Below are 21862 nucleotides of genomic sequence, written 5' to 3' on the forward strand. Positions count from 1 at the left end.
TTAGTCGTGTGGGGATGCCCCCTTACGGGGGCGTACGTGTCTTTTGGTGTATTAGTCTGTCTGGTATATTGTTTGTCGGGGGTCGCAATTTTAAAGAAATGTATTCAAAAATAATGCAAATAACTGATAAATAAAGTAAAAACTTACCTGGGCATAACCCCGGCACAGATACCTGTAACAAAGATGCCGACGGCCTCTATGCTTAAGCCGGGGATTAGGTCGGTGGTTAAGAGGAAAGAAAGGGATTCTTTCCAGGTAGCCTTAATAAAGGCAGGTAGATCTTGCTCGTTGCAATGCACTTCACTTCACAATAAACACGTCCGCTCAGTTCGACCGCTTGCACGAGAATGCCAACACTACTGACATTTATTTATACTTCAAAATGGCTGCGAAACTCATTCTCATTCCCACCAGATTTCTGAGAAAACCTAACCTACTCTAACCTAACTTATCAGTTCAAATTCGCATACGAGGACCCCCGAAGCAAAGTGGATTCGCTATCTCTAGACACTATTTTAAAATTTGGTAACAAAAAATAAAAAATCAGTAGCTTAGGTATAAAATAAGAATTGACTTATTAATAAGTAGGTACTAATAGCTTTATTCCTGAGTGAAGAATCTTCTCATAGACTGTGGACTCGATATAAAAATCTAGAAAGTAGGTTCCATGTAATATACAGGGTGTTTGTAAATAAGTGAAATATGTAAGGGGGTGGTTGCCGAAATTATTTTATGGAAAAAAGTTCATATAAACGTAGGTCGAAATATGCTTCGTTTTCTAAATGTGTTTAAATATTAATTTTTTATTTATTTTTATTAATTATCCGAAGAGTTTTAAAGATATTGACTCGAGATTTCAAAAACGCTTTGGAAGGAAAGGTAAATGTGCATTTTTTGGGTTGACACAAAGATTTCTACTTGCACCTTTAAATAAAAGATTAACAAAACCTCAATAAAATATGTTTTATTTTTTCCTCAAAAACGGTGTATCCTACGAAAAAAAATTAAAGAAACCCATTTCATTCAGAATTGATGGTGGATTTCTAAGAAAATATCAAAACGGGAAAAAGTTGCGTACCATTTCTTTTATTAAAAAAGGTTGCGGCATTATTGCACGTACGCCACTGGTGCAAGAAGAAATATCCAAATCACCCCAAAAAATGCACATTTATCCCTCCAAAGCGTTTTTCAAATTTCAAGTCAATATCTTTAAAATTGATAAAAATAAATAAAGAATTAAAATTTAAACACTCTGTATCTCGAAATCGGAGCATATTTCAACTTACGTTTATATGAACTTTTTTTCACAAAATAACTTCGGCAACCACCCTCTAAAATATTTCGCACTTCTTATTATAGGCAACCAGTAATGCTGGTATTTGGGCTTTGTTTTTGCTTGGAATACAGTATTGCGATTCTGATCTTTCCGACATCTACATCTGTGATTTATATATATTTCGTTTTTTTTAATAATGCAGTGTAGACTATGTTTAAAAAACAGTAAAACATTACACGACATAATTAATTCGGAGTTTAAATGTGAGGAATTAACGTTACCCGAATGTCTCTACTGGATTTTTGGCGTAGAAGTGAGTGACTTAACCCCACTTTTATAAAACGAATATGAATTTTTTTTAATACACGATTATTTTTAGGTAGACGTAAATGATCCTTATTCAAAATTTATATGTGACCGGTGCGAAAATGTTGTACAGTATGTTGGTTCTTATAGAACATTATATCGTAGGAATCAGTTGATCTTAGAGGGAAAATTGGATAACCAAAATGAATATGATAAATGGATGGACAAAATGCATTTAAAAGTAAGAAAATTGCTCGTCTCAGAGCGTTTGTATAACATTATTGAGATTAAGTAAAATTCCCAAAATTTGTGAATCTACAGTCCGTTCGATATTTATTGAGATAAAATTCCTAGAAGACCCTGCGCCACTTTCTTAGAATTAACTGCAATCAATACCTGAGGTAGAAAGACATTGATGGAAAATTTCGAGGAACATTCCTGCTGTGGTAAATTGTTACATTAGTAGTTCTAGTAACAGAACTTTATTGGCTTATTCTTTTCTGGGAATTCCATCTCAACAAATATTGTACGAACTGTAGTTGTGTGTATCCATGCATGCTATGAACAGTGGCGACTGGTGAAAACTGTAAAAATTATGTTAAAAAAGTAGTCATATTTCTATAAATAAGAACGGGACCCATACTGTTCCTTAGTAGATGATTTCTAGACTTGTGAAGAAAACTTACGTAATGAAAAAATTTCAAATGAAATTTGCGAACTAAGAAATTAAAATATAGGGTGCCCAGTAGATCTAAGCAAAACGGTTCAATTTCAAGATCCAATTCATTGAATCTGAATTATCTCTATGAACTGGTTCACTAAATTGGCTTGGCATTTTGGCAAACTCGTAATTGGTTAAAAATTTTGTGCTAAGTTATTGTATATCATTAGAACGTGTTACTGAGAAAGTTCCAACATGAGTTCAGCTTTGGTTTTGGAGATATGAGTGATACATGTCATAATACTCATGATCTTATGTATCAAGCATATCACTTTAAACCTTTAAGTTTCACTGTTTTTTAGATGGCCCATCATCAAGGTCAAGGTGGTCACTTAGGTTTTTGGGTTTGCTGATTATGAATCTGAAGCCAAAATTACAAAATTCAAGATGGCGGATCCAATATGGCGGACAAAATTTTTTAAATTGAACCAAATTGGGTATACAGGGGTTTTCGGGGTCGTTGATTACGAATCCGAGGTCAGATTTGCAAAATTCAAAATGGTGGTCCGAAGCTAATGGTCAAAATTTTAAAAATCAGTGCAATGCTATCAAGTCTTCATCTTTTTGGGTTATACTTCATTCGTAAATTATTAATATTCGATAAAGTCAGAATGTTGGCACTAAAAAACTTTTCATTTTTTGATATTTTTTTTATTTTATAACCGACACAAATTATAGAAGGCATTTTTCTGAAATAATTGCAGAGTGGAAATAATCTAAAAAGATTGACCATATAGGTTGAATAGAAGAAAAAACAGTTTAATTAAATCAAAGCTTGTAAGCAAAAATACCTAAATCTAATTATACTATTATTGGAGAAAGAGTAATCTGGGTATAGAGGTGCTCGCTGGAACTCCAAGTGAAAAGTGCTCGGACGGCCAATTGCATAAACCTTTATATTATTTCAAGTACAACTCTCTTGCAGGCAAATGCGTCACCTATTATCCCCCTGTGGTACTAGATTGTTAGATTCGTAATCAACGACTCCGAAAACCTAAGTAACCACCTTGACCTTGATGATCTAAAAAACAGTGGGTTTAAAGTGATATGCTCAATACATGAGATCACAAGTATTGTGACATGTATCACTCATATTTCCAAAACCAAAGCTGAACTCATCTTGGAACTTTCTCAGCAACACGTTCTAATGATATACAATAACGTAGCACAAAATTTTTAACGAATTACGAGTTTGCCAAAATGGGTGATTTTTGGAGTTTGAATTAAAAAAAAACTATCATGTCCTATTTCATATGAAGTAGCTGGAAGTAATTAGTAATTAAAATTTATGAACCTTTAGAAGTCTATAAAGTAATGAAAGATACAGTTTTACAAAATGAACGACTCACTGATTACGGCTGTGATTCTATTAAGAAATATTTAGTGCCAAGAGACAATATACAGATATGATAGCCGATGATCCGATTCACAGTTCTCTGCGATTTAGTTCATGACATTCACAATAATTGAGATCCGGTTCTTTCGAACAGGTCATTAAGTTAAAGAAAAAAATTTTAAAAATGTAAAACTCTTATCCGACAGTTTTAAATTCAGAATTTAGGTTTCATTGTGATATGACTATGTTTAAAATATAACTCTTCGTGCTTTCCTAGTCTTTTGGAGAGAAATTCTGCCATCTATCACTTATAGCAACTTGTAAAAAAAACATGACTCTAATGTTTGTTGTGAACAGAGAGCAGTAGAAGTTGTTGCATCTACATATTGATAGCTTTGTTCAGGTTCTGAAATCGAGAACTACTTGAGATTTGTTGTGAATCAAGATAGAATTGTATTAGTGCAATAAATCTAAATTACAAAAACAGCAGGCGGTCATAGCAACAGTATTTTCTGCATAGGTACATTTAATGAATGAATGAATTTGATGAAGCAGTAATAGTATTCATAATATCGAAATCTATTATATGACTTCTTAATATGCAACATTATTAAAAAGTATCTAAAATATTTTTTTAGAATGCATGTACATAATTTTATTTTTTTCAATTTTGTAGTCGTTTTTAGTTTTTGTAGAAGAATTTAACATTCATTCACAAGCAATATAAAACAAGTGATTACTCTCAAACCATATTTGAAATAATGCTTATTTCTTTTTTTTCTGCATTTTTATCTGCTTATACTCTCAACTAATAGTTAATGTGTTATATTTAAATTTTGGAATATAAAGTAGATTTAATTGTAATACTATAAAATACAAAAGTGATAGGCTTTATTCATTTCAAAGTTGAATGACTTTCCTAAATTCAAAACTAAATAAAAGTGCAATGAACTAAAAACTTTTTTGTATTGGGGCCATTTTTTAAAAAGTGGACTTATTTTTTAATTGATCTATCAACTATTTATTCATAACTCAAAAAAACAGATTCTAAATATTTTAATGGTTCTTAGATAAATTAAACTGTAAAATTTTTACACAGAACTATAATTATCTAGCAATTATACGCTTGGAAAGCTACTAATTCAAAAGTAAACAATATTTTACTAAAAATTAAATATTTGAATGGGATAGTAGTTAGTTGACCCTATTATGATGTAACATTGTCTTTTGCCTTAAATCGAGCCTTAAACATAGTCATTAAATCCTTGATACATGCTTCCCATAAATTTCTGACATTTGTCTCTCAACAATTTGTTTCAAAGTTTTTGCAGCTTAGTGTATGGTTAGTATGACTTTTTTGTGGATTCTCCTTTATATCCTTCTTTTATATCCTCTTTGTATTGTAAATCATTTCTGTAATTTAAGACAGGGACTACTTGATGGTCAGTCTAAAATTGTTATGAAGTAGAACCTTCTAGTACTGATCATCCTAGGGGAATTAAAAGTTGGTGATAGTTGGTAAAGAGAGGTCGTTTAAAAGAATCAAAATTATTATTATTGATGTACGTTGGTTTATTTGTTTTTAATTTTAACAGACGATAGAATACATTAAAATAAATAGAAAAACCTTATATGACAAGGGTCCTAAACTCAACCATCTCCAAGAAAAAAAATTCTCAAAATCACCTTGATGTACAAAAGTTCGATTAATTAAGGAATATTTACATAACTGCGTGCATAGAATACCATAAAATACAATGTTTATCGCCACCGGTCCTAAACTCGACTATTTCCGAGAACAAATCTCCAACTTGATGTACAAAAGTTCGATTAAGTAAGGAATATTGACATAACTGCGTGCATAGCATACAATGTTAATCAGTTTTTTGAACTTCTTTATGCTTAATTATAAAAAATAATAATTAGCGTAATAAATTTAAAATTTGTTAAAGTTCATATCGAGCAATGTGACAACGGCGTGGCGGTTTATTAACACGAGGTACTGAGGTGTCCAGCAATACGCAATTCAGTTGGTATCTGGATTCAACCATGTCTGAGTGTTTTTTGCGCACCACTATTTCCTTTTTTTGAGGGGTTTTCCAGCAAGTGCACGAAAATTGGATGCAAAGGTGTCGTGCGTGCATCGAAAGTGGTGGTGGACATTTTGAGCATATGTTATAGGTTATTTTGTACTTGTGCGTTTCAAAAATTACTGAATTTTGATTTTTAGTAAGTACCTACCTTAATTATTTTTAATACGTATGATTATTTGGACGACGTGAATCTTTGGGTATTTTACTTACATACTTTTCAAATCTATAATATGATTAAAGGTTAAGTTCCTGTTTTAAGAGATTCATAATTATTAAAATTCGAGCTAAAATTTAAGCACAACACTATCTTCGTACTACAAAATCGATACATTTTATTTTATTAATTTAAAAACTGGAAAACAATTGCCTTGAAATTTACTAAATGTTTCACAATAATAGTTGTTTCCATTTTTTCCGCAGGACAAGCCTGCCGCATGTACACGTGGTGTGCATGAGCAGGTTAAGCACTGTTGTCACTTTGTGATGAAAGTCCGCAATATTAATACACGCTGTATTTTGAAAACTGTTAATCTTACGCCCCTGTAATATACAACTTTTTTGTTCATTTATGATTACTCTATCTCATGCTGAAGTAATGGCAGTCAAATTTCTTACACCCTGTATACATATACTTAAGTATGAATATGTACAATTAAGATTATTATTTTAAAATTTTGAATTATACCTTGGTCCAAGGGTTGACAGTGTGAGGTTGTATTCGGTGGAAGAAAAATAAGTTTAACATTGTTTAGTGTAATTTTCAAATGAGATGTTGCATTATCCAAAAACAATACCACTTTTCTGTTTTGCTTCTCTATCTTGACATCAAACTTGTGAAGCCATGTCATCATTATATCCGCACTTTTTTTGTTAGTGACCCATTGGAGAGGCAACTTACCGTTCTGCACCCCTTAAAACATTGAGGGTTTTTGCTTTTTCCTATAATAAGCAGCTCCTCACCTTTCTTATTTGCACAGAACAAAATTGTAATTTGTAATTTTGCGGTTCTTCTTCCGGATAGTGGTCATTTATTTTTGGCAACACATGGTAGTAAAAGTCGTTCTCATCTGCATTTAACACATCATTTGGGGCGTAGTCTTTTAAAACAATTAATATATTTTCTTCCAAGCATTCACGTCTTGAGCATTAACATCAGCCGATTCACCACATATTATTCTGAAGGTATTTCTAGCCACCCATTTTAAAGTCACATAGGCTTTGAGCAAGTTCAAGGGTTTTTGCTTGAATTATTGGCCCCCAATATTGGTAAGTGGTTATTTCAAGCCTTATAAAACCAACTAAAGATGATGGTCCATGGCGTGCCCATCGGTTTTATAAAATTTTCTTTTTTGATCAGCATTGCCATTGATAGAAATTTTTAACTTATTTATTCAAATGGTGATAATTTTATTGTCACTTATGTCTTGCTTACCTCTCATATCTACCTCAACAAATTTTAAGCTAATTTCCTACTACTTAAACCTTTTTTTTCACTTTTGTTGGTAATATAAATTTTTTCTTTAATAAAAACATGCTCCCTTTTTCTGGCCATGCTCAAAATGTATGTGATTATATTTACATTAACACCTAAAACTTCAAAATAAATATATAGAAATAAAATTAAAACCAGAACCCCTTGGTTTAAAAAATAAATTAAACCCCACTACAGTTAAATAATGTTCTACCTACTTTTATAAGGTTTATTTCCTTTTAACGGGAGGGGTTTTAGCATTGTTGTATGATGGGAAATTCAATAGATTGATGCCCGCAGTCGTTTAAGAGGAAGGTCTTTATTGTGGGTCCAAAAACAAGGTGATTTCCATTTGTAAATTCAGACAATCCAAAATCGGTCGTTATGTAGAAGTGGTCGCTTGACACAGGTAGTCACTAACAGAGGTTTTACTGTGTTACTGTTTTTGAGTTAAGTTCTAGTCGAACTCACTGTGTGGTGTGCGGTAAGATCTATCATTCTGTTGGAAAATGTTTTTTCATCTGGATATATTTTTTCAAAATCAGGCAGAAGGTGCTTCATCAGTATTTTAATGGTTCCATCAATTAACTGTAAAGTTTTCAAGCCGTTTCATCATATACATTCTGAAGCCGTTACTCAGTCGGTGAATTTCAGGTTCACTTCCAGCAGTGGGTGCAAAATGCTTCAATTCAATAATGTACCAGTTTTGGACCAACCATAAAGTAATCCAGACATTCTTCTTCTTCATCTAGTGGTTGGTCCTTTAAAAGTCCCATAGCACTGCGGCCTAATTAGGCCTATTGTGCGTCCCACTACTAGTCCTATTCAGCAAGTAGATTTGTCCTTTTTACAAAGTCCAAAAGCTTCCTTGCTGACACTTCTCTCAGTTCCTTGGGTTCCAAATAGGGTCTCCCAAGGAGCGCCATTCTGCTACGTGCAAATCCCGGGCACTCGCCCAGGATATGCAGAGAAGTTTCATCCGCCGATTCACATCCTCGGCAGACCGGACTGTCTACAAGCTTTAGTTTATGTAAAGTGACAGTGTCCCGTTATGAGTCCTGTCACTCTCCTGAGCCGGATTCTATTCAAGCTCAGTAGCTCATTCGCTATTCCCTTCGAAGGATACTCCATTAGCTCCTTAGAATGGCTATGTCCTGGCCTTGAAGTCCAGTATTTCCTGTGTTCTGTCACGGTCCATTTGCCCAGAGCCCGCCTGACCACACTGGGAGATGTGCCACAGAAGGGCTCCGGGCAAATGAACTCTGTTTCGGATCCCTTCCTAGCAAGTTCATCCGCTTTCTCATTTCCAGACATTGGTATTGTAGAAACGATGTGGGACATGTCATATGTTAATATGTTGAAGAGCGATAACGCTGTACGGCATCATGTCATATTTATTTATTAGTGGCACAACGCTGTACGGCGCCAAAAATTTCCATCTTTGTGACAGTATGCCATGCAGCGTCGGGACTTACATATAAATTACTTATAGCATTAAATCCAGTGTCACAAATGAATAAGATAAAGGCAAATTAGTGTCATATTTTAGTGTGGAAGTAGTGACACGTTCTGTTGTAATACGTGCTTACTTTTTTATAATTTCTCCTCTGTTTTCTCGTAAAAAAAGGTATGTAAAACTCCGTTTTTTATTATGTTCTATTTTATTTTGTATTATATTTGTCAGTAGTTGTCCCCATAATTTTTAAACCAAGATTTACTAACCCAAAAAAAAAGAAATAGGCAGATATAGAAATCATATATTCTTATTTTAGATGGATCCCTATGAAAAGGATGTGGAAAGACTAACTCGGCTTTTTGATGAGGTTTCCACTGATAAAGATGAGGAGAATGGCCCATATGAAGACGTTGCCAGTGAATATGGGTCTGATAAAGATTATGTGCCAGAGGATGAGTCTCTCGAGTCAACTTCATCAACAGCAGAGGATCAACACTCAACAGAACAGAAAAAAACAAACTATTTACTAAACAATCGTCCTGAACCAGAAACCAAAAATTTACCAGAATCTGAGCCACTTATGAAAGAAACAGAAGAGGAATGGGTAACTACAACTCCCATTTCCGATTTCCATTTTGATGCATGTACCAATGGCATCAAAGTAAACATTGATCTTAATTCAAATCCACTGGACGTGTTTGAACTTTTTTTTACCCCTAACATATTGGACTATGTTGCTAAATGTACAAATAACTATGATGCAACTTTGGTAGCTGGTTCCAAACCAAAAACAAGGAGATCTAGAAATGCAACTTTTTGTTCTGTTACAGTTGATGAGATGAAACAGTTTCTAGGCCTATGTCTGCTACAAGGTCAAATATCTATGTAAAATATGCGTCGCTATTTTTCACACAAACATGTACTTTACTTTCACCCAAAATTTGGTTACGTAATATCAGGAAGGCGCTTTAAACAGTTACTTAGGGTTTTATACTGCTCTCCTCCCCAAACAAAAAGTAAAGATAAAGTACAACCTATAATAGATATGATTATTACGCAATGTGGTCCAAATAAGGAACTTTCACTTGATGAAAGCTTATTACATTTTCGAGGTAGATTTGGCTTTAGGGTTTACATCAAAAGCAAAAAATCTCGGTATGGCATAAAAATTGTTGAGCTTACTACCTCTGATTGCTACCTCCTGAATATGGAAATGTATAGTGGCGTGACAACCAATGATGACTTAAACAATAATAAAGTTGGGGCTTTAGTATTACACTTGATGAGACCCTACCTCTTAAAGGGACATGAATTATATATGGACAACTATTATAATAGTTTTGAACTATCTAACAAACTACTACGCTTAAAGACACACAAATGGAACACTCGGATCAAACGGAACAGGGAATCCCAGAGCTTATTTAAAAAAAAAATAAACGGGGGTTTGGGTTTGACAAAATCAAATTTACATTTCCAAATGGAAAGACAAACGAGATGTACTTGTTATAACCACACGTAACCACCCACGCCTGATAACTGTAAAAAACAGATTTGGGAAAGAAAAAATTAAACCTGAAGAAGTCAGTACGTACAATAACCATATGTCTGGAATCGACTGCTACGAATAGAAAAACTTGGATCACTGGCCTGAGAAAAGTCCCGGCACTCCTGGAGCCAAGTCTAAAAAGAAATCGGTTTTTCTAAAATGCAAAATGTGTCCCAAAAAATTGATTCGTAAAGAGACCAGCTACAGGTGTAGTGGGTGTCCAGAAAAGCCAGCCTTATGTCCTGACTGTTTCGAAGAGTGGCATTCTAACCAAAACTAAAATAGTATCATAATATTATCTAAATTGTTTAAAATAAAATGGTTATTATCTGAAATACTTGTTTAATTTTTTTATACAAAAATACCAACATTTAATTGGACGCAGATCAGCATCTGCAGAAAATCTAAACATTTTATTTATATTATGTCACTACGCTGCACAGTGTCGGTCGCCTATCAGCGATGTGTTGAATTTGTGTAAACGAATCCTGTCAACTTGAACGGAACGCTGATCTGCGTCACAAAAAGAAGTAAAAAAAATGGTAAAAATATTTGTTTTGTTTGTTTTTTGTGCCAGGAATGATATAAAACTACAACTCACATATTGTAAAACTGTACTGTTTAAAATTCCATTTTTTTTTAAATTGCCATCGCCCTTCAACGTGTTCATATGAGAAATTATGAACATGTCCGAACTTTTGGTTGCCAGCAAAATAATGTTTATTTTTCATTTTGTGGTCTTCCCAGTGTGTGATTGCTACACTTAGGCCCAGTACTTTGAGTCTCGGTTAAGGTTTGATTAACTAATCAGGCGATTAGACTATGATTATACTTTATAAAATAAATCAGTATATGTAAAGTCTAATCGCCTGATCAGTTAACCAATCTTTAACCGAGACTCAAAGTACCGGGCCTTAAACTTAAAGTTTATTGATCCGTTATCATTGCTTATAATTATAACCTTGTTTCTGTCAGAAAATTATGGGTATCTGCAGATATAGTTGTCAAGGCTCATATAAGTAAACAGAACTTTTTTTAAAATATGAGATTAAAAAATCTATTAATGTGAAAGAGAGTTTTATTTTTGTATTAATTTATATATACTTTTAGATCATTGAGGAAAATAAGCGATTAAGGGAATATACTTCTGACGAATCCGAGCTCAGTCCAGTTGCAAAGAGGAGAAGGCTTGAACTGATAAAATACTATTATAAGGTTCCCACCACTGCTATAAGGGAATTGATGGGGTATGAAAGCTTAAAAGACACAAAAAATGAAGATGGATCGTTAATTCAAGTAAACGAAACAGTTAATGTTGAAGTATGTAATTACTGTAGTGAAATATTCACAACAAAACGACTTCTCAATTGTCACTACAAAACCAAGCATAAATCAGTAGAGAAGGTGTTAAGATTTAAACGTCTGAAAAAGAAACGTAAAAATCTTTTCACAAAGAACCGACAGAAGGGGAAAACCATATTCCATAAAACTGACACTTTTTCCAAAAAAATGATAAACAGATACCCCTCACTCAGCAAACTGTTTAAAAAGGATAATCTTAGAAAGAACCTTTTATTTGATGTTAAGAACTTTCCAAATTTAAATTTTGTGAAACAACAAGACACATGTGCTAAGAACAACTCTACGTTAGAAATGGTCCATAAAACAAATGATACTGATTTCATTAACCAGTCTAGTAGTAATGATTGTGAGGACAATGAAAAATGTGAATATATAGATATTGAAAATATTAATAACGATAGTGGTGATGATGATTTTACTGAACCTAAAACCAGAGAAGAAATAATAACTGTTAAAATAGCTGATAAAAACCTTTTTGTAAGTAAAGAAAACAGGGAATATATAAATCAGTTCAAATGGCTAAACCTCAAGGAGTTCTATATTTCCTTGGAGAGATGTTCAGTACCAAGAGAATTTCATGAAAACAATCAGGCTATCAAACAAAACATACAGAACTCAAATACTGACCAAGTATTAAACACAAGCAATGATAAAATTACAAAAATTAAACAAATTAAGGAATGTGTATCATCAACATCAGTCAAATTGAGGGAGAATAAAATAGCAAATGAAAAAATAATAAAAAAAACAAATGTTTTAAAAAACAAAATTACGCCAGAGAGCAATGATGGAAACGCATTTGCTTATGTAAGTGCTGAGAGCTTTTTCAACCTTGGAACTGATTCTATTGAAAGTAATGAATATGTGGATATGATGAACAGTGATAATGAAACTGTACTACAAACATTAGACAATTCTAGAAGAAAGATAGGATCTGATTTAATGAATCATAGTTTTAGTGGTGACCGTCTTTCGAGTAAAGAAAATATGCCAAAAAGCATAAAAGATCAATATCAATCACTAAATCTAAAAGATTTATATATATCCATTCTAAGGTGTGATATACCTGTAGAATTTAAACCGGGTGTGATTTTAGAAACCAGTCATATTGCTAATAAACTTACAAAAATGACGCACTGGAATGTAGATATTTTAGAAACATTATTAAAAGTACAACGAATTAAATCAATTCATGTACCAAATACGAATATTGAAATCGATTTTACTAACCGAATGAAAAATGAGAATGAAACAACAGTACCAGCCTCACAGCAAAATGTTACTTCAACTAAACTTAGTGATAAACAATCAGGAAACAGTACAAATGATGAAATTCGAACTGTCAAATTAAATGATAATTGCATTTTAGAGGATCTTCAATATAAACAATTAAACTTGAAAGATTTTTATATTACTGTGAAGAGGTGCCCAGTTCCTGAAAATTTTTATTGGAACAGAAAGATCCTGAAACAGAAACAGAATAACTTACAAATGAAGGTAATAACCAAAGTTAATAACAATAAAATGTTTGATAATATTACTGAAATAAGTAAGAATTCTCAACCACCACAAAAGTGGAAAACAAATTTATTTGATACTTTATTTAAAGTAAAAGAGATTAGTAAACAGTTCAATGTGAAACATATGAAATACAATGATGAAGAACCAGAACGTGAAGTAGGTAATTTGCTGAACAATAAACAAAATCTTCTATTAAATCAATCAGAAAGTATGGTTAAAAATAAGGGACCAGTGAAGAAAAGTTGTGAAAAATCACTTAATAAAGAGGTTTCCCATGGTCATATCAACAAAGTGAAATCAGTTGCTTCTGTAAATAAGAGAAAGAGGCAAAGGAAAAATAGAGCAATATGTGGTATTAATTGTATAACAAACTTGGACAAAGCTGATAGTGTGCCAAATATGCAAGAACTAACAGTTGTTATTCCAAAAATTGACACAATTTTAAGAAGAAAAGATTACAATATTGTTGACGAAATATTTAAACTAGCAACTACAAGTAATGAAAATGAAAAATTAGAAAATATTCTGCAAGAAACATCCCCCATTGAATCAAAAAATGTTTTCCTGACGGTTTCAGATTGTATGCCTCAACTTGAAAAAGAAACAGAGTGTGGAAAAGGTTCACTACGAAATATTGCGGATGAACCGCCTAAACTTGAATTACAAATACAGAAATCTCCATTAATAAAAACAATAAATGTTCTAGGGAAAGTGTCAAAAAAATCAACACGTTCCAGAAAATGTAAAGATTCTAAATTTATAGGAAACAAAAAAAGGAAAGCAAAAATTAAAGCTAAATCCCATAATATCAAGATAATGAAGAATATTGTGGATACAGAAGAAAAATCAATAAGTCTAAAATCAAAACCGCGCACACTTCAAAAGAAGGTGCAAGAAAACAAAACGATGACTGATGAAATGGGACAGATTGCTGCCGAGGTGAAGCAACTAATTAATTCATTAAATTCAATAGATATAAAAGATGGCAGTGACAACGATTGGATCAACAAGGAATTTAATTTATTTGAAGAAATACCTATTAACAGTTGGAAAGAAAGAATCTTCAAGGATAATATATTAAGTGACCAAAATCTTGACCATGAATTGTTAATAAGGGAAGAGCCTCTTCTAAATGAACCAAACTCTTTGATTACAGAAAAAATTAATACTGGGGTGTATGACGAAGACAGTAACATAATAAAACAGAAAAATTTAGATCAACAACAAAAGGATGGCAAAAATTCAAAGCCTTCTGAAAAATATATAGGTAATGCATACCTAATAACTAAAGACATACAAAGTATTTCTGCAAATAATAATAAAATAAAAGAGAATGCACCACATAACATATTAGATAAAGAAAAGAAGGGTGACAAAAAGTCTAAACTTTCTGAAGAAGTTATAGAGAAAGATGCCTGCCTAATAGCTAAAGTAGAAGGTCTTTCCGAAGATGATAAAATAAAAGTCAAAAGTGCTCCACACAATCTAAATAAAGAAGAGAACAATGACAAACATTCTAAGCCTTGTGAAGAAGGTATAGGGAATGCTGCCTGCTTAACATCTAAAGATGTAGAAGGCATTTCTGAAAGTGATGAAAATAGCAGAAAAGAGCAAATGGTTTCACGTCATACAGAGAAAGAAGGGAAGGATAGCAACAATTCTAAGCTTTCTGACAAAGATATCTTAGATAATGATTCATACCTAATAGACAAAGACGTAGATGGTATTCCTGATGATAGTAATGATACTCTGGATGCTAATAATATTGATCAAAAAAGAGTATTGAAGATCCGGAAGGGTGGGATATCAAAAATTTTATTCAAATTAAATCATCTTAAGGAAGATGATACAAGATCAAACTCTTTGATTATAGAAGAATCTAATACTGGGGTGAATGATGAAGACAGTAACATAACAGGACAAAAAAAATTAGACGAACAACAAAAGGATGGCAAAACTTCAAAGTCTTCTGAAAAATGTATAGATGGTATTCCTGATGATAGTAATTGTACTTTGAATGCTAATAATATTGATGAAAAGAGAGTAATGAAGACCTGGAAGAACGGGATATCAAACCTTTTATTCAAATTAAATCGGCTTAAGGCAGATGATACAAGAAAGGAAAACCCTGAAAATCATTTAAAAGAAAAACATACACAAGAAGTATCTTCAGTCAGTTATACTAATGAGGTTGCTAAGAATATCATAGAAATGCATGAAAATAATACGGAGGGATTGGAAACAACTTCTTGGCGGAATGTTACAGAGCAGTCAACTTCTTCAAATACTAGTGACAGTGGCACAACTAATTCATGTATTGAATCAACTAAAGTCTCAGATTTGACTCTGTCATCTTATGCAGAAAACAATATAGGCGAGATCTCCGTCGACGATTCTAAAAATGAAAAAGAGGGCGACAAAAATACTCAGGACATTCAAAGTATCATCAAGTCTCGATGGTCTAACATAACCAAGGGCAAAACTAATATTGTAAGTGAAACATCGAGTCCAAGTTCGTCCAGCGTTGATTTGCAAAATTTTGCACACAGTATTGTGAAAGAAACTTTAGAAAAGAGGTATTTTTAATTCTTGTTTGAAAAGTATGAGTGCAAATGTGACTTTAAAACTAGAATAGTGCTTGTTTTTTAAACAAAATGAGTGATTCAGTGCTACATGTAGACCGAAAAGGAGACCTAAAAAGTGCTATATAAAGAACAAATTTTCAAAGTTGGGCACAGGATTACTCCATATTTAATAATTTGTAAGGATTTACGTACAATTAATATTTACTTACTATAAGAAATTTTTTTAGAACATAAATTTTGAAGGATTAAAAATTGTTTTTAAGATATTTTAACTTTTTCAAGAAGAAAGTTGAAATCTAGACATAGTTCTAAAAATATGTGCACAGGTTTGGAAAGTACCAATGGTCCATCTGCCGTTACATGAGAGCGATAAAGTAAGACATAGAAATCCATGTGATAGAGAAGGATGGCTATAATGAAGGCGTCTCATAGTCAGTGCCCGTTTCGCCCTTCCCCAAATAAGATCCTCTTCTTATTTGTGGAAGGGCCAAATGGGCGGTGACTATTACACGCCTTCATTATAGCCATCTTTCTCTATCGCACGGATTTCTACGACTTACTTTATCGCTCTCACGTAACGGCAGATGGACCATCGGTACTTTCCAACCCTGTATATAAAAATCCGGCATGTTAAATCCCAACCTTATTTTCTGTAAAATGTTTATTAACATTTGTAATCAAATCTTTTTAATTTTGTTTTGTAAATTTATAGGGTGTTAATGAATACGTATTACAAAATAGGGTATGTTGGAAAATAAAAATTAACTAACTTTTAATAAAAAACTCCTATCCGGACACTCACTGGTTATTTAAAAGTAGTGGACTGTATGAATGTGTAAAGTTCATAGAAAAAAAAACGATGGTTGGAAATGGCTTACCACTGTTATAACTTATTCTCTTCTTGAAGGGCCCTGGGTATCTTGAATTTGATAGCGGCTTCTTTAAAATGCATGTGGAGTAGGAAATTGGTCAGAATACGCACACACTCATCTTTATGTCAAGTCTTACTGCCTATCGAATAAACTGACTGATAAACTGATAACGAAAAACATTTCCGACACAAAAATACGTAATTGATTATTTGAATGCATTAAAAATAAACAACCATGTTGCAACTAAGTAATGAAAATATTAATTTATTTTATATATTTTAAAATTAATGTAAATATAGTAACAATGTTATAGTGAAACCACAACACTTACTGTTTTTGAGTTGGATGTAGAAGTGGTTACAATTGCTGGATATGAAGATCACCACCTGAAATGCATCATATTTTGACATGCTCTATTGAAAATGTGAAATATTTTATGGATTTCTTGTATTGCAGCCAAAATAAGTGTTAACAGGTCTTCAGACTTGTCAGGGGTCTCATAAACCAGACACTTCATATGGCTCCATAAAAAAGTAGGGGAGTTTGTTCAGGGAAACATGACAGATTTTGGCCATATATACCTTTTCAAAAAATTATCTCCGAACATAAATAGTGTTTTCTAATTTTCCGCATGATTCCTGGACATCAGGCATAGTTTTAGTTAAATTCAAAAAAAATTCACGGGTATTCATATATAAATGAAACAGTACTATTTAAAATAAAACAAAAATTTGTGGTATTTAGAATCTGCAGATATTTAACAAAAAAAATGCTCTTTTATTTCATATCAATAAAATGTCGCCTCACCTCATTAACGACTTGCAAAAATGAAAGTAGTTACATTTCGATAATGAAGTGTTTAACCTATATCATTTTTTAGAACCGATTATATAGGTTTAATTGATGGCCAACACTTGCACTTGCAAAAATTAATGGTGCGAGAAATACTGAACTATAAAGATAAGTAATTAAAAAGTATTTTGGACAAAAGCAGAACGGACTTTAACTATAAAAAATAATGTTGAGTACATTTTCCTTATATTTCAATAGTATTTAAAATAAAACTGCCCAATTATATTTGATTTTTTTTTTTTTTCAATACTTTGTACCTAAACTTTTCCGCTCTCCCTGGTATGGAAGTCAAGAGCCGCCACTGGTGGCTTACATACATGTCTTGAAGAAATGTTCATTTTCCTTGGCTTTGCCACTTTTTATAATTATCCAGAAGTGATTGGAAAGTCCACTTCCCAATGCTTGGAAAGTAGCATCTGTTATACTAATATTTAAAAAGGGTAATAAGTTTACAAATGAGAACTAACGACAAATTACCCTTAATGCAACTGAGCGTAAAATTATGGAAAGAATCATTGTCAATGACTTCCAAAAATGTTTGCTTGATAACAAGGTTACTTCTGTATATCAACATGGTTTTCTTCCAGGCAAATCTACTACCACCAACCTTCTTCATTATCTCGATGATTGATCACTTCAGTCAGTTAATATCTTATTATTGGTTTTAGCAAGGCTTTTGATAAACTTTCTATTAGAAAGTTGCTTACAGAACTTGATCATTGTGGTATTCGTCGGAAATTGCTTCACTGAATAAGAAAGCATAGATAGAGAAGAATATATATTTGTAAGGAAGAAAGTTTAATGTCGAAGTTGGTGATTCGTATTCTGATACTCTAGACGTAATGTGATGTTCCATACAGATTTGTGTAGAATCTACTACTATTTATAATATACTCATCCAATTTAAAAAGTTTGACACAGGCTAATAGACAAGGCGAAATTGGCGGCTTTGTATGAAAAAAGTAGTGGATTCGTTTTTTTTTTTGCATAATCACCTCCGTGAGATGTCCCTGAATGAGGATCAAAATGTTACCGGCCGGTGACCTGGTCACAATTTGTTTAAACTAATTTTTTAAACAAATTGCAAAAATTACTTGTTTTGCTACGGACAAAGTTTTTTTAGGGATTTTGGGGTATTCTAAACAAAATAGTTCATATGCATTATGCTCCTAAAACAACGTTTTCCGAGTTATATACAATTTAAAGTACGAAAAAATGCAAAAACGGTAATTTTCAAAACTCAAAAACAATAACAAAAAATCAAATTTTTGATGTTACTAAAATTTAAAAGTAACCTTTAAACATCCCTTGACAAAATACTGAGGAGTTATTTGGTGTAATTACATTGCAATGCGTATTATTTTACCTATTAACAATATACATTTTGACTTACGCGCCGTGCCGCTCGGGTACTCCACTGTGTGCCCGCCCACTAAACACGAAACGTAAATGAAACCTTGCAAATGAGATGTTTTACTAAACATTTGAAACATTAACTAGAAACGTTTCTGTTTCATTACAGAAATGTAGCACTTGGAAACTTATTTAGTGAAACATAGCCGAAACGTTCCAATTGAAGAGAGTTTGAAACATTACTCGAAACATTCCCTTTCGATCTCGGAAACATAACAGACGAACAACCCTTTGCTATTTTTGCTTATCTTATGAAACATTCGGCGTTAGTTAAATTTTGCTCTCAATCCCCAATGCCTCTCAAGCGTTAATTCATTTGCCTTTGTTATACAAAGACATAATCAGAAAAAAAAATTGTAGCATATTTAAAACACAAGTATAGAAAAAATGTATGTTCGTGACTTGCGTAGACTGCGCGTAACAACCCGAGTTTATTTGTTTCCCATGTGTCGTTTCAATTCGTATTAGGTTAGGTTTGCGGTTTGCCTGTTTGCTTGGTTTCGTTGTTCTTCATCTTTACTTTGACGCTATTTTATGTGATAATTTGTAGTGTGTGCAGTCGTGGTTATTGTAAGGCGCATAAAAAATATTGATGCAGAATGTTTAAAACTATATGTGTAGAGATTTCCAATTTTGCGTCACATCTACCTAAAGACAAGAACTAAGAAAATGGAACAACAACCATACGTTTCGATATCATTTGAAGAGCAACTACTTACTCAGTGAGAACTATTTGAAATATGGATGAATCAAGTGAAATAGACATCATTTATTTTATATTTTGTACAAATGTTTATATTTGTTTATGTGTATAGGCATGCTTAAATAAAAGAGTTTAGGTATACCTACAGATATTCACTTTGTCAAGATATCATTTTGTATCCTTATTTCTGCTGTATATAATTTATTATTATTAAAAGGATAGATGTAATATTGACCATGCGTAGAAGAGATTGTAACTTTATATTATTTTTCAGTAATGTTATTTGTTTTTCATGTACCTTCAAGATTCATAATCATAACTAACTTTTTCTAATTATCAGTTCGTCATTGTTACCATATTCATGATGGTCTCAACATTAGAAAATTTCCATTTCAGAAGCTTATTTGAACAATATAAAATGTGTAGCTTTTTTAAAATGCTTCCGATATTGTTTTGTGACATTTTTATTTGTACGATGAATGGCAAAATTCGTAATCCATATTAGAAACCTTTTCTTCAGTGGCTTGTCAAAAAGAAATAAATTCTTGGTAAAAGTTGCCGCATCCCCAAACTAGAAGAGCATATTTAATTTTTTTAATACAATGTAACTTTTTTTAGTTCGAATTAAGTCATTCACAATACAAATAAAAATATCACAAAAGAGTATTAGGGATATTTAAAAAAATACCTACTCACACTGTTTATACTATTTCAAAAACGCTTTTGAAATGAAAATGATCTAAAGTTGAGAGCATTATGAGAACTATATGGTAAGAAAAAAAATAAGTAAATTACTCAAACATTTCTGAAAATATACTGAAACGTAAAACAAAAATATCGAGGGCATAAATGGAACATAAAAAGAATGTTACTGAAACCAATTTTTTTAAACGTTTAATTGAAAACGTATTTTGAGGACATCTTGGGTTTCTAGAACGTTACCAGAACGTTGCATGGATTTTTTATGAAACGTTTCGAGAAAAATGGAAACTTTTCTGAAACATCTCAGAAACTGAAAAATGTTTAGTGGGCGGGCACAATAAAGAGATACCGACTTGCACAATACAGAGATGCCGACTTTTAGTTTTTATACGGTTTCAACAATCTTCATAAACACAATACCAAGTAGAAGAGTTGCCACGCTAAATTTTATTGATGGATGCCGTCTAACAAAAGCCTGCATCCTTTTCGGGTTACCGATTTCCAGCATTTAACACGTAGTCTGTGGCGATAAGCTGTATTGTCTGTGTTTTTGGGTGTACATTTTGTTTGAGTGCGTCCTAATTATAACTCACTTCATTAACATTTTTTAGTTCATCAGATGTTATAATTCTAGATAAAGCTTCGGCTGTATATTTTCGTTACCTTTTCGACATACAAATCATATTCTAGATACAATCGAAATTATGTTAAATCGTTTTCTTACATTTATAGCTAAAATTTCCTTGGTGGAATTTTTATAATATTGATATTTGAATTTTGGGTATATGTAAATTCTTTATTTCCTATAATTATTGTACCTCAAGTATTTTTCTTCCAAATACCTATTTTTACAAGGAAATTTTTTATTTAAATTGTTTCTTTTTGCAAAATTAAATATGTATACTCTACTGAATTCACATATCATTCTATACCACTTACTTTCATTTTTTCCTTATAATTATCAAAATTCAGACATGCAATCTGTAAAGAACATAAAGACATACCCCCAACAGAAAATTAATATATTTCCCATTCATACATAAATTAAAAGAACTTATATATACACACATTACATTACACATATAAATTTGTTTATTCATGGCATTCTCGAAAAATCTCGAGTTTCGTAATTCTGAGCATTGCAGTTATTCCTTGGAATTTGTTATCTCATCAAATAATTATAAGCAATTTATAACTAAGTGAATTTAAAATGAGTATAAAACTGACTGCACTTTATTGAGCAGCCATATAATTATCACGAAACACTTTACAATTAGCGGCTATTGGCCGTCCGATATTAGAATCTCTCCCTTCATGCCGCGGTAGAAATTATAGAGAGTAATTCAGACATAACATAAAAACATAATGCGTATAAAATATAAAATGATTTTTATACGGTTCAATATTATTTATCTTTGTGCCGCTAGCTACGCACATCGATAGAATCTATAATCGTCTATAGACTGAGTTACACTGAACGTCGATCTATATTCTATCTCTGTCTTTTGCACTTGGTAGAGAATAGGGAAATGCTTTTTTAGTGGGTGTAAACGGACTTGATTTAACCGTCCTGAGAAACGTCATAGCATAAGCGTAGACGAGGAGTCTAATTCCATGGCTATAATAAATTTATAAATTAAAAAA

General features: G+C 32.3%; 2 protein-coding genes across 2 annotated transcripts in view; one reads left to right on the top strand and one right to left on the bottom strand.

The window, feature by feature from the left end:
- LOC108908153 overlaps positions 1–17611 on the bottom strand; it is a 146607-nt gene extending 128996 nt beyond the window's left edge. The window contains exon 1 of the mRNA XM_018712087.2: positions 16555–17611. The gene's annotated coding sequence lies outside the window, so the exon portion shown is untranslated. The remainder of the gene's footprint in view (positions 1–16554) is intronic.
- Positions 1423–15875, top strand: LOC108908150. The gene is made up of 3 exons (XM_018712084.1): positions 1423–1589; positions 1656–1823; positions 11319–15875. The coding sequence occupies exons 1-3, from the start codon at positions 1473–1475 to the stop codon at positions 15675–15677; spliced, it is 4644 nt and encodes a 1547-aa protein (XP_018567600.1). The 5' UTR covers positions 1423–1472; the 3' UTR covers positions 15678–15875.
- Positions 17612–21862: the final 4251 nt, after the last annotated feature.

This window comes from Anoplophora glabripennis, unplaced genomic scaffold, assembly GCF_000390285.2.
Source record: "Anoplophora glabripennis isolate ALB-LARVAE unplaced genomic scaffold, Agla_2.0 scaffold429, whole genome shotgun sequence".
Taxonomy (NCBI): Eukaryota; Metazoa; Arthropoda; class Insecta; order Coleoptera; family Cerambycidae; genus Anoplophora; species Anoplophora glabripennis.